The 14,393-nt window shown below is 42.7% G+C and overlaps 1 protein-coding gene across 7 annotated transcripts in view; it reads left to right on the top strand.

Annotated features, from left to right (window-relative positions):
• The window catches only part of vir (VIR_N domain-containing protein), a 234,002-nt gene that overhangs the window by 68,700 nt on the left and 150,909 nt on the right, over positions 1-14,393 (top strand). For all 7 annotated transcript variants that reach the window (XM_089581727.1, XM_089581720.1, XM_089581721.1 and 4 more), the window contains 6 exons: positions 2,195-2,277; positions 4,392-4,552; positions 8,663-8,861; positions 12,239-12,315; positions 12,429-12,517; positions 14,115-14,295. In XM_089581727.1, the coding sequence (XP_089437853.1) occupies positions 2,195-2,277; positions 4,392-4,552; positions 8,663-8,861; positions 12,239-12,315; positions 12,429-12,517; positions 14,115-14,295 (790 nt within the window). The remainder of the gene's footprint in view (positions 1-2,194; positions 2,278-4,391; positions 4,553-8,662; positions 8,862-12,238; positions 12,316-12,428; positions 12,518-14,114; positions 14,296-14,393) is intronic.

The raw sequence follows: 14,393 nt of genomic DNA, 5'->3' as shown, positions 1-14,393 counted from the left end.
ATTTTACAGCAAGTGCATAAGTATTTTTTATGATATGCAACTCTAGTATTTTGACTGTAATTACAAGCTCAAATACAGTCACTAGAAGGCACCACAGAGGGCTCACTAACAATAACAGTGTTTATTGTGTATGGCAAGTTTTGGAGGCCTTGCGTTAGTATTTTAGAATTTCAGTAGTTACTCTTAATTCAAGGGACACTGAAAAGAATTTCAGTAGTTACTCTTAATTCAAGGGACACTGAGGACAAATCGAAGTTTGCTTGCATCGATAAGGTACTGTGTTCCAATCACAAAAAGACCTAACAGCAAAATACAGGTGTCGCCATGGCCGGCTCATTTCACGAGTAAAATGCTTGCGTTGACACCTATCTTTAGGCGGGGACTCCGGAGGCGGTGCGACACTGTTAACGATGACAACCTGTCCTTTTCAGTAAGGACGTGATGAGTTTGAATCGACTGGCAGCAAAAGCTATTTAAAGAGTCAGAAAATGAATTTTTACTGAGGGTAATAATTGGGTGGAGTTGTCCTCAATGCCCCTTCAACCCCCTAGTGGCCTTGGACGAGCCAAGCTTGTGATAAGCCAACTGTCATTTCTGGCTCATGATGAGTCCAACCTGTTGTATATTTTCTGTCACTACTTCGTGTCCGGTTGAAGGGGAGTAGGGCTTATCCAAGGCATTTTTTTTGGTTTGCCGCCAGATGGCAGTACGGATACTAATGAACAATTTGGTACCATTTTCGCAAAAAAAAATGTCTCCATTATTGCGTTAACCAGCTGATCTGCAGGCATCATTGCTTTCTCATGCATTTCTCAGAATTTAACAAGTTTAAACATTGTATGTATTTGTTGTTGAAATTCAAAATGAAAACAAATTTTTAGAGAGCTCATTTGCTAGGCATTGTACGACAGTGTTGTGGAAATATGAAAATTTACTTGCACTGTTAAAGTGTAGAAAGCCCAGATGAATAAAATAAAGTTTCTGACTCAGTGCAGTAGGCGACCAATTTTTCGGACTCCGATAACATGGGACTATATTTTGGACTTTGTAGGGGAATCGTCACGGACCTCTTAGAAGCATGTTCTTATTCATGACCGAAGAGTCTGAAAGTTAGTTTTTTTTTTTTTAAGTAAGTAAGTTGTGAGTGAGCATTGCTACTACAATCAAGCCGTCTCTATGCCGCCGAAGAATGCACTATTTCTGGAGTCAACATGCAGATGGGCCTCAGTGTTGCCACTCGAGAAAATGGGACACTCTACTTAAGGCCCCATGCACTGGGGACCCATGTATTGATCATAGCCCCAGAAGCACAGCCTATGAAGATAAGCGTGCGATCGCATTGATAACGCGACAGCAGGAGCGTCTGTCGCTGGCATGGTCATGGCTCAAATGCTGTCGCCGACCGTTGAGTGGGGAGCGGGGAACTGCGAGTCGTTGAAGCCTTCTGCTTCCCGCATGTTCCTTCTCTCTATCCATCCAACTGTCATTGCCCTGGAAGCAAACTCCGTCCTTGCCGAACGTGGAGTTTGTGTGTATGCAGAGCGGTGGCAAGGGGTGGGCATTGCGACGCTTTAGCTCAGAACTGCTTGTCTGTTCATGGCATGGTTCATGCCAAGACCTGCCAGCTGTACAAACGGTATTGGTAACGTACAGTGTGCCGCAGACATGTGCTGTGTGCTAGCTAATGGTATCCTTGTGGGCTGAATATGGCAGAGGGCAAAGTTCGTGATTTTTTTCAAGCTGATTTTATTTCAGTGAAGTGATTTTTTGAAGTTCACGGATTTTTTGGACTGTTTGATTATTTGGGCCATTTTTCGGTTCCCACTGAGTCCGAGAAATGGGTCGGTGACTTGTATGACATCCTTACATTAAGGTTTTGAATCATGTCATTTCCTGTTGCCTGAGCTCTGAAAAGGAAGGGTGGTTTGTTGTGTTTTGTGACGTACACAACAGATATGTTTCTGTAGGGAATGTATTTAATTTGCATTTTCTGTCTTTATTTTATTTTTGTTCTGTTGCTTTGAATGGTGCGAATTAATTTTTTGTGAGTGTCTTAAATTCATGGCACTTGTTGCATGAGGAGCTTCATTACACTTTAACAGTTGCAGGGAACCTATTAAAACGATTAATGTAACTTGTATGGGAGCAGTTGATCAAAGTGTAACACAGCTCTCCATTGATGTGCATTTTGCAGGTGGGTTGAAGCTATGGAAGCTGCTGCTGTCTATCTGAGTGCTGATGCACTGGTTGAACTCTTTGAGAACAAGGAACTTGAAGGTAGGTTGCTAGCTGCTTTATTCTTGACTAAAGTGTTAGATGCTGTTTATGATGAGTTACAACGTGTGCAAGCAAGCTTACGCTGCTTCTATCTGTGGCACTGACAATCACAGCCCTATAAGGCTTTCGCAGCTGTATGAATGGTCATTTTCATCCACATACAATTTCTGACAAGGATTGTGAGCATTCTCATTTCTCAAACTTGCGGATGAGCACTTTTCTGGTCCCTTTTAAATGACAACTGGGCCTAAGCTCACTTTTTTATTTTGCCTGTTAAGAATTTTTACAGATGAGGGGCACATTCTGAACTGCGTTAGTGTTTGTAGCTTTTTTTTCTGCCACACATGCTTGATGATATCTGGGCAGAAGGCTGGAGGGTTTTGGCCAATAAACACCCTAGCCCATGGTCATAGGATCGAATCTCGTCCATGGTAGCTGCATTTCGATGGAAGAGAAATGCAAAAACACTAGGCGTGTGCCAGTTGTGGTTTTTTGGTTCAAAGGTTCAAAGCAAATAGCAATTTTCTTCAAATAATTTCGTAGCAAATATTTTGAATACTTCCGGTACATAAAAAAGGTTGAACAGCACAATACACATTTTCAAAATTATGTATTTTTTGTTTTCAACATACAAAAGAGAGAATGCATTGAAGCTTTGTCACTCTTATTGAAGCTGTGTCTACTTCTTGCATAAATGGCCTTTGGAGATTTCGGCAGCCGACCTCTATGTGGTGTCGAATTTTCTGCGGGGTGTGAGACCTCTATGGGAGGACTCCACCTGTGCTCTTAATTGTGATTGCGTCGTTGCATAGCTGTTGCTTTTAAGCGGTGACTTTATGACACCCTGCGTCAGGCATTGGAAAGGGGCACCCGTGTACATGTCTTATGCTAGCTCACGTTGAGAAGAGTGGCTGTGGCAGCTGCAGTCAGCTCGGATCGGCTCTGCGGAAGTCAAGGGAGCCGTGCGTCCTCCATCTAGAGAGATTTAGCATAGTGCGTTCTGCTTCCGCGGGATGCCACTGTGCATGCATAGGTCGCTGGCCAGCTGTTTGCACACCTGCCTCGTCGTAACAGTCAGTGCATGCACACTGGTGGCGCGCGGATGATTGCGCTATGCTGTATCTCTCCACTGGTCTCTTACGTTGCATGCACATCAGATTTAGCGTGATCGCAGATGCCTGGCAGGTACGATCTGGGCGCTACGCTCCCGCCTGGTCTTTTGCTGTGAGCGTGTGCAGACTGGCTTCAGCATATGTATGTGTGGGAGCACAGGCCTGCGGCACGGAGTCGGGGCTTTGGTTGTGCACCACCACAGTGCCTCCCGGAGGAGATACGCTGAACCGAAACCACATGCAGCATGAGTTCCGAAACATTATTTGCCGGAGACTTTGGGATGGTACTAGTGACGGGTGTTGAGTGCCACTATGCCCACATAACACGGGGTCGTGCCAGAGCGAGCTGAAGGCGCAACCAGCAATCACCACATGCCTTCACTCTCGCTGTGAAGGAAGGAAGGTGCAGTTAATCGAGCATGAGTGTTTATTACACAGTGAACCGCATTACTGAACACTGCACTAATCCGCAGACCTCAGTCCAACTAAAAGTATAATTTTATTGCCAGGTTACCGTAAGTACAGTAATATCATATTAAAAGGAGTGTACGGGGGATTTAAGCTATTGCCTTCAGGAGTGAAGCGAGCACAAAAGCAGGCCTATGTGAATGACACATGTGGAACTTTGATTCCAACTATCAGCCAAACTGTCATTGCAGCAAGTTATGTGCCTGATCGCATCGTGATTTGTGCATGTCACCCTTAAGAGATGGTATATTTAAAAATTGCTATTTGTGTTCAGCAGTGTATGTGCATCCTGTTGGAGAATGCTTTATTAATATCTTCACAGCTAGTAGCTATTGCAGCACATTTTTTTCTATTTATTTTATCCTGATTGGGCTTCCCCTCACATATTGTCCTTCTTGGAGTGTCTGAGGTGCCTTGGATGACTCAGGAGCAAGGCTTACTTGATGCTTAGTGTTGCATTGTAATAAAGTTAACTTACTTTCTTTCCCCTGCATAACTAAATAAATGTACTGTTCTATCTTTGTTCTATGCCAGCTGCAGCTAATGCCCTACTGGACTGGGTTGAAGAGGGACTTAGCCTAAAGGCTGCCCTGTATCAGCCGCAGCCGGCCTACAAGGTGCGGCATATGAAGGCGGGAATTCGCTTAGCCACGGTGCTTTTCTTGACCGGTGATGGAGTTGTCGCCAAATTGCTGGTGAGTTTTTCTCGCATCCTACCATTTCAAGTCTAATGATTTCAGGTTCATTCAAGTCATAAGAACAAACAGGGTATTGTCAGTAATTGGGGTGTTAAAAACTAGCATAGGCTTGAGAGAGAACAGAGCAGGAGGGGAGCTAAAGTGTAAAAAAAAAATTTTTTTTTTTGTACGTATTATTCTTCTCTTCTAACCTCCTAACAGACCATTTTTTTTTTCTAAAACCATATCAGAATGGTCATTTTTTTAGGAAATGGTTGTACACTTTATCTAATGAAGCATAAAAAAATGCCATAACACTTTATTTTTTTTCAATAGAACAGTCTTTGGTACATTTTTGTTCCTTGAAAATGCATGCATTGCAAAGTAACAGCAAAACAGAAGAGTAGGGCATCTTCCTGTGTTTACTCTGACAATGAACATTCAAATTCTGCTGCTCTAGATTGTCATATAAGTGTACCAATGCTCAGAGCAGGGAACTGCATGCAGGGCTTTCTGATGCCACCTGCACCAGGTGCATGTTTCCTTCCAGACATGCTTCTCGTTGCTGTCCCTCTTCAGACAGCATCCATCTTCTTCATCTTCTGGTGCATTGTCAGGAAGGTCATCACTATTGTCATGATCTTCACGCAAAGAACAATAGATATTCAGAATATTATTCATCGCTGTTACTGCAAACTCTGGCATCACTGCTGTCGTGTTCCACCATGTTCTTGTACTGAGTGAAAAGTTTCGAAAAAAAAAAAAAAAGCAGCCTTTCAGTAACTGTGCTGCCATCTGTGAGCAGAACTAAAAAATGGCACTGGACGAACCCTACTTGCTTTAAACCAGACACAGAGTGCCAGAAAACACATGATGACCTGGACTCATCATAAGCCAAAATGACAGTAGGCTTATGTTTAGCTAGGCGCGTTTGTCTTCAACATGGTTAATGATATGACTTAATTTGTTTGTGTTTCTATCATGTAAAAGTGTGTAAATATTTCAATTCACATAGTGATGTACTAATCTGGCAGCCATGCCTTATGTTTTCTGCTCCAGAGTGTTGTGACTGTTAGTTGAATTTTTGATTACTCTTGCCTTGAGTGAAATCAGTGTTACACTTCAAAAATTCAGCACTTAATATGAAATGTGGTAGCAAAATTTTTTGTACACATTGTAGTGAATAGGCTGGAACATAATGGCTGTCTCTTTGTAATGAAAGGTCTACAACGAAGGTGAATAATTGAACTGGGATTAAGGCTTGCATGCTGTGAAAATGTACTGAATTTGCAGAGCCTTCGTGCTTTTCTTTAAAGTTCCATTAGGTGCTTTATTTTCATGAAATGTGTGCTTGTTCGAGGTAGAACGCTTTAATGAGGTATGCTGATATCTATGAGAAGTGTTGTCGGGCAGGGTCTTCTAGTTTGAATTAGCCGTTGCAGATGCTGACTTGTTCGACTGATCAATAGTTTTCACCTAGGGAAGTACACAAGTCTGTGGCAGGACCCCAATGTCAGTTTGGATTAGCCATCAGTTCAAATTAACAGAGTTTGAATAAGCAAGCTTTTACTGTATATACACAAAAGGGTACTCTGCATTCTTGATGAAATGGGCGCATTTTGTTTATTGTATTACTTGATTATGTATAGCGGGCTGATGGGAATTCCGTGTTTGCGTTACTACTTTGGATAAAACGGTACATAGTAGAGATCTGATGATATAATTTGAGTCTTGTAACCATAAATGGATATATGTAGTCAGGTATGCCAGATGCTTCACCTAAGATATTCTGCAATTTTTAGAAATGGGCTTTTTGAGTTACAAGAGTGCTTTTTCGGCATAGCATTGTCAGTGGTGTAGCGCATCAGAATACAGCTAAGATGTGGTAACTAGTAGGCTGGTTAACTAATACTGAATAGTTAACTTTTTAACTGTTACTATTAGTCATTGTTTTTATTGAGAGACGTATAGCCCACTGTAAGTAATATCCGTATCAGTTGTTTTTTTAGAATTTCAAAAACGCAGTTACCCTCATCGCTGTGGCGCTACAAATTCTGGATATTTCGACGAGTTATGTGCACTGGAGGGGTTGCTTTGCTGGCAAACTTTTTGGAAGCACATGTATTTTGGCGCGATGTAGCCTAAATTTGTGGGGCCACAGTGCAGAGGGTAACTGCTTTTTTGGAATTCTAAAAACTGATATGGACATTACTTACAGTGAGCTACACACCACTCAATAAATAAGGGGACTAACAATGATGGTTGAAAATTTAACTGCTCAATGTTAGTCAACAAACCTACTAGTTAGCACATCTTAGCTGTATTCTGATGCTCTACACGGCTGACAGTGCAATGCCAAAAAAAGTGCTCTTCTAACTCAAAAAGCCTATTTTTAAAAATTTCAGAACAGTTTAGGTGAAATATCTGGTATATCTTGCGAAGGTGAAGAATGGGACAAGTTGGTAGTCCATTATGACAGGAGAAACTACAAAAAAAAAAAAAAAAGAAGAGGACAGCGGAAAGAGGCATACCTACTGCACTGTGGTGCAGTGTTGGGTGCCTCCTCTGTTGCCTTTGTTTTCTTTGCACTGCTTTTCCTTTGATCATGTGCTTGGATTTTGATGGTGACATGCATAACCAGTAAATGTTAATATCACAGTGCACCTTATTTCAGCAGTAGTCAGCCATGATAATGTTGCTGTGGGCTTAGTTATTAGGGCATGAATGTGATTAATAATTATAATAAAAATTGATTGAGAAGAAAGGACAAGCGCATTAACCATATCACTCAAGGCGTACGTTAGAACCATGGTGTGAGGCAAGGGATAAAATAGGGAAAGAGAAAGAGCTGCCCTAGTGGAGAGCTCTGGAATTTTGGCCAGTCTAAGTTCTTCAATGCACATTGACATTGCACGGCACAGAGGCTTCTTTTGCACTTTGGCTCCAAGGAAAAACGGCCACCGTGGCTTGGATTCGGTCTCGTGACGTTGAGCCATCCCGGCGAGTCGAACAAATATGCACTTGTGCCTTGGTGGCAGATGTTTTTTGTTCACTTCTAATTATGAATGTTTTTGGTAAAACCCATTACGATGGATGAACCAGTCAGAAGCATTAATTCCTTGTTAACTATAATATTTCATGTTAAGGAAGGGGAGAAAAATTGATGTTTAAATGCGAAGACAAAACACCAGTTTCTCAAAGAAACTAGAATGTTTGGTTTGGTTTGGTTTTATGGGGTTTAAAGGGCAACTGAAATGGTTTTTGGAGAATTCGAGGTTATTCAAGAATTCTAATCTATGAAACCTCTAGTCTAAGCATGCAAAGTGTCTTTGCACTAGCATTTAAAGTGGTGATGTAATTGTTGATTAAAGCCGCTACAAAGCTCAGGGTTCTCTTCACTGCATTGGAGAATACAGGAAAACATGTTGGGGCATCGATGTCGCCGAAATTTCAGATTTTCGCTTCCTTCGCCTGCATGCTGCTGTACGACGTCTGATGCTGCTAAGCAATGTTTCATGAGCTTCACCTTCGATGGCGTTGATTTTCTTCCATGAAACAGCCGTTTCTTGGCTAGCGCCGTCGTACGTGGCATCATTATCGGGGCCTCTGCCCGTTGCTGTGCTCTCCAGAGAAGCCTGAACGCAGAGGCTGCTTCATTCAGCTATTACGCCACCATTTCAAATGCTAGCACAAAACGATTTCGCAGGCTTTACCTACATGTTTCACATATTCGGCCCTTTTAAACTCATCGAATTCTAAAACCTCTTCGGTTGCCCTTTAACATCCCAAAGTGACTTGGGCTATGAGGGACGCCGTCATAGAGGGTTCCGGATAATTTTGACCACCTGGGGTTCTTTAATGTGCATGTAACAAAAATGTATTTCTCTCCTGTCTTATGTAAGCAGTTTGAGCAGGTGCTTGAATATGGTGTACTGTCTGATGACTGGAAAATGGCGAAGGTGGTTCCAGTTCATAAATCTCTTTTCAGTCATTCTCCATTAAACTTCCAGCCCATCTCGCTCACAACTATACCATGCAAATTACTCCAACATGTCACTTTTTTCTGAACTAGCTAATTTTCTTGCATTCAACTCTTCCAAAAGTAGTGAGAACCTTTCAATCCTGCAGGACCGTGGTGTGCCGGAGAAACTGCTGGAACTGTTCATGGCACCCTATATGTCACTGCCACTGAAGCTGCAAATTGTCCGAGCCCTGGATGCAGCTACTTATGGCCGTGCAGGCATGCAGGTCCTCTTCACCCGCAAGATGAATGCCCCTCCTGAGGCCCATGTTGATGTTGGCCTGGACTCCATTGCTGAAGATCTAAGTCAGTGCTGTTTTTTCTTGGACGTACTCTTCCCGGTATTCCCCGATCGCATAATTTGGTGCTGTTCCGGCATTTGCAGTCAAGCCTCAGTATAACAAACGTGGTTATTACGAATTACTGGCTATATTGAACTCTTCCCAAATATTTTTAACAAACATATGCAATTTTTACTTTATATCTATCGGATGTGGTTGGCCACAAAATGGATATATTGAACCCCTAGTGCCAAGCGGTGCCCGTTTAGATGGCAGGCGACAGGCTTCGCCACGCTGCACAAGTGACTGGTAAGGGTGCGGCAAGCGTTAGCGTCTAAGTTCGCGCTTTATCCTGCACTAGTGTTCTTATCTCGCACTCGCCAACAGCAGCATAGAAGATATAGCAGCGTGCAGGGTTGGTAGCCAAGCGTTCAGCGTATGTGCATGCCTCTTGCACCTGTCGACAGCGCTCTGGAAGCAGCGGTATGGACTGTTGTAGGCCATGGTTGTAGCCTGGCAGTAACCAACCTGGACTCATGTCAACCATCACAGAGGTGGTGTAAACCAGTCACTTTGTATTACTAATGAGAATCTCACAAAAAGTGCAGATAACACTTGCAGCTGTGGAAGGCTATCTGGCTATTGTAGTGTATTCTTTCACTGTTCCTTTCAGTGTGACGTGTTTTGGACAGTTTGTTCTTGTTAATTTCAAATGTTGTTTTCTGTTGTGACAAAGAACAGAATTGGATTGCCGTTGGCTTTTGCTACTGTTCTCCCTGCCCTCATTAGGGCTGCCACCCATATTTAACGACTGCCCCCTTTTTTAAAATGCACCTATAGTGTAGTTCCTTATCATTGCTGTACGAAAGGTTTGGGTTGGGCTTGTTGATGCATTTCAAAACTTAGAAAAGGAGTGCAAGGAACAAAGACGAAGACAAATAGTGAACAGGTCAGGAGCTAAATTTTAACTAACTTTAAATGCCGAAGTTACTAGTTAATGCCTCTCTTGTCCACTTTGTGTTCTTGTCTCTGTCCATCGTGCTGCTTTTCTAGACCCAACTGTATAACTTGCGCAGCCATTCATGGCAGAAAAGAGGATGAAAGATGGTTCTTGAACTTTGATGATAGGGGAGGATGGAAGCTTTTTCTATGGTCATAAATGTGCACACACGCATTGCCTTCATTTTAAATCAATGGAATGAATGTGCATTTCAGTAAACTTAGTTGGCGTCAATGCCTATTCTATCATGTCTGTCTGTGTGCTTGTCTGAAAAAAGTAGAGCTGAATTACTTTTCTAGAAATAGTGCATCACCAGCTAGCCCCGCAGTGTGTTTTATTAAATGATGGAAACTTCCGCCAGATGTTTTGGCAAGAGGACTTGTCTGGGCAACTATGGCCATCCTTGGCCAATTGCCAACCAGTTTTTGAGACTTTTGTAGGGCCCAAAAAACTGTTCAGATACTGCATTTAGTCACGTGATGAACCCACTTTTTTTTTCCAGAAAAGCTGACATCAATCCGCCTTTTTCATAATATGTAGTGCCCTCTGGGTAGGGGCGAAAATTCGTCTGCCATGGGTTGAAAACAAACGCACGTGGGAAACAGGATCAGTCTGGTTCCACGACACTTCTGTTGGGCCTAGTTGGTGCATGATAATACTACAGATGATCGATGTGCGCAAAACATTAGACAATCCACGTACACGTCCTTGTGTTTCTCTCATGTATGTGGATTGTCTAATGTTTTGTGCACATCGGTCATCTGGTTCCACGAGGAGCCAGCTGTGCCTGCGAAGTGGCAGGTGTGTGCTTGACAGCTGCCATCATCTGTCGCATACGCCTGTCACTAACATGAACTGCGAATGCGCAGTTGTAGCAGGTGGTTTGATTTGCAACCAGTGGAGCTGGAGGAGAAGAGGCACGCATGCACATAGCAGCCTTGTGAAAAAGGCGGAAGTGGGGGGAGGGTTCATCACGCGGGAAAAGAAAGTTTTGTCAGATTTTTTTTTGTTAGAGTTGAAATTTCATGTTATACGGCTGCCCATCCACCTTCCCTCCAGCCCCCTCATCACCAACAAAAGCCATCCGTCACAGTTTTCGTTTCACTGATGTTTAGCATCATTCGCTTTGAAGGATGTGTGCTGTATCACGGCACGATCCAAGGATTTTGGGATAGTTGATGGCGCCAGCCAATCGCGGCGAGATAAAATAACATGCGGATCACTGGCACTGAAGGTCAGGCATGTGTTTTTTTACGCGAGGTTTAAAAAACTCACAGGATGCTTGCGGGTGTATAATGTGACGTTAGCTGTGGTGGGAGAGGGCTTAGGCAATTCTCGCTATAGATCTTGAGCTCGCCAAATAACGTCGCATTATACACTCGCAAGCATCGTGTGGGTGTTTTTAACCTCGCGTAAAAAACACATGCCTGACTTTCAGTGCTGATGTTCTGCATGTTTGATTTATCTCGCCCCGATTGGCCAGCACCGTCAACTATCCCAAAATCCTTGGATGTGGTGTGGGAGGGGTTAGGTATTTTTGCTGTCGATCTCGAGCTCGCCGAATCGCTTGGGAGTCTGGAGGTCCTGCTTCCTCTATAGCACTTCACCTCTCTGATGCTCGAACGCTCATTGACTTTCTAAGCACAGCCAGGCGCGTTGAGCAAGCTGCAACCGCTTCTGTCAAGGGCGCACAGCTTCGTGGTGCTCTGCCAAGTTCGCCGAGCTCGCCACCCTTGCAGGCGTTCTCGGCAAAAGATGAACACGCTGTGATGCTATTGGTGCGCAGCATCGTGGTGTGCGGCCAAGGTCTGCACTGCGTACGGCACGAAACTGAGGAATGCATTAAAATTTAATGCTGTAAAAAAGAAAAAGTAAATTCTCAAGGACAAAAGTAAGGAGTGTGTTTATTATGTGAGTAAATTCATTACGCGAGTAAATATGGTAATCGAATTCTGACAAATAAATGAACGAAAAAAAAAAAGAAACTTTGCTGAGATAAAAGTGGCTTGATAAAAAATCAGAAATTTGACTTTTGTAGAGTTTTCTAGGTGGTGTTTGCGAAATCTCCACGTAACTTGGGCGCTCCTTTTTGAAGCCTTAATTTTAGGAGAAAAAAGGGCACAAATTACGCCAGTAAATATGGTATACTGTGGCTATAGCTAGCAGCTAGCTAGTAAGCTTGTTGCACACCAGTCACTCCGTAAACTTTATACATAGTGAATTGAATGTTGCTGGCTTTATGCTATTTTTATTGTGCTTTGGCTTACCTCTGATGCATGTATTATAGTGCTTTTAAGGTATAATTGACAGGAAGCAGTAACTTTTTAGGTGTTTCAATGTTTTACCTGTTTTCTTTTCTTCATGCCTGGTAACTGTCGTTTCTGCCATCTTTCCTGGCACAGATGAGTTTTACAAAAGCAAGATGGTAGAGCCTATGACTGGATACCAAATATTGCTCAAGCTGCTCTTTCTGAAGCAGGTATGTGCTGTAATTTTTTGGCATATTTTTGTTGGTGGAAAGAGCCTGCTGGAATTTATATCACATTTTTGTTTTCCTGCTTGTACATTTGCAATCTTTTTTTTTTTTTTCAGTCCACACGAGCAACTGTTGCTTTGACGGCATTGCTGAAAAAATTACATCTGTATGACCTTGTATGCAAATTGCGCATAACTGTGGACAAGTGAGTTAATTTTTCGTTTCTTATAGTTAGTAGAGTTCATACATAGCTGTATATTCTAGTTTGTGTGTACAGTGGAGACCGCTTATAATGTACCTGCTTATCGTGTGGGGTAGGATATAGGTAATGCAGTTTTTGCCGGTCTGCCTCCCGTAGAACTCAATGTAGAGTCATACTGCTTAATATGTGGTCGCGCGAAGCGTGTCCAGAATGATGATAAACAATTGTAATGGCTCTTACCAAGAAATGTGTACCTCAATGCTGCTTGCCGAAGGATTGCTTGAATGAGCTAGTTGATAAAGTCAATCCCAGGTATATCAAATCCAGATATATCGAATTATTGTTTATGTTGAACAGTCGGAATTTCTTCTTGAAAACCCCATGCAAAATTATAGCACAATTGTTTGTGTTTATCGAACTCCCATTCACTGGGACAGTTGGCATATCAAACAGCGTGCTGCGCTTCTGCAAGAGGTGCTTTCCGTAGCGGCACTTCCATGATCACTTCTCATGCACAGAGTCAGTTAACTGTGCGTTTTGGATACCTGATGGCAGCACTATTGCTGGAAACCGCTGTATGTATGGTGTGCCTTCTGTCTGCCGTACTCATTTTCCACGCAATACCAGTTTCATGCCTAGAAGCCAGCATTTCGTACACCGCTTGTCATACAGCATTGCCAACCTAGCTGACCTAAGGCTAGTGGCGGCCTTCGGCTGGCATGCTTTGTTTGCTTTGCTGCCGAAAGTGTGGCAGATTATTATTGAGAGATTATTCTATTTATAGTGTCCTGGTAACAGGATTAGACCTCTTATTATATGTGGTGGCTGTAGTTCCTAAGCACCGTCTGCTGTAGTTTTGATGCGAAGCAGGCTTGGCCTAGCAATGCATAGCAAGCGGTGTACTGCCAGTATGCTGGTGGGTGGCACGCCACTTTAAGAAGCACGTTGCTAGCATGCATGTACTCTATTCTTGCTTCTAGGCTATAGATAAGTGTATCTATTACCATGTTCTATATATTAAATTGTGAATATATCGAACTATTTCACGATCCCCTTTGAGCTTCATATATTTGGGATTGGCTGGATTGTAAGCTGTGCAGAATTTTCATTGTACTGTCATTTACCCCTATGCCATTTAAAGGACTATACACACCTAATTTTATTGCATGCTTTCTTCTTTCAAATGATCCGTTAGACTTTAGAATGCATGGATTACCACGTGGTATTCGCCTATGACCGCTAAATTATTTACAATTGAATTTCTTCTTTCATGCTGTTTAGGTTTCGTCAACAGAACTATGGCTGTGACTTGTAGTTGAACTTAAGGTTATGTGAGGCACGGAAAAACTGCAATATAAACGCTGATAGATAGTTGTAACTCCCTACAGCACTTAACTAGCCTGCATCAAGAGCTAGAATCTTGCCAGAAACTGATGAGCCAGCCAACAACAAACAAAGCTGAAAAAAAAAGCTGCATGCGCTTTTAATTTTTGCAGTGACAGATGCCTATGTTTGACAGTATGTATGGATTGCTGTCAAGCTAGGTTACTACGTTTTGCACTGCAGAACACTAAGGCTGGTTATTTCTTTTGCTTCACAGAATTGCTCAGAGCACTAAACTCTGTGAAGTGAAAGAGAAGGATGAAAATGATGAGGAGCAGACTCACCTGGAGCTCGACACAGAAGGCTGTGTCCAGCAAGACTGCTCAGAAGAGCTGGATAAAGCAGCTATCTCACTTGACCTACTTTGTCGCAGCTACCGCAAAGCTCGGAAGGAAATGGTCAGTGGCTTTGATACTACAGGCTCGTGTACTGATGGCAGTCGATGTAATCAGTAAAAGCTCATTAATTCAGACTTCAAGGAATAAAAAAACTACTC

Source organism: Amblyomma mixtum, chromosome 3 (genome assembly GCF_055824585.1).
Source record: "Amblyomma mixtum isolate Tamu chromosome 3, ASM5582458v1, whole genome shotgun sequence".
NCBI classification, from domain to species: Eukaryota; Metazoa; Arthropoda; class Arachnida; order Ixodida; family Ixodidae; genus Amblyomma; species Amblyomma mixtum.
The sequence above is the reverse complement of the archived record's forward strand: the minus strand, read 5'-3'. Positions and strand labels throughout refer to the sequence as shown.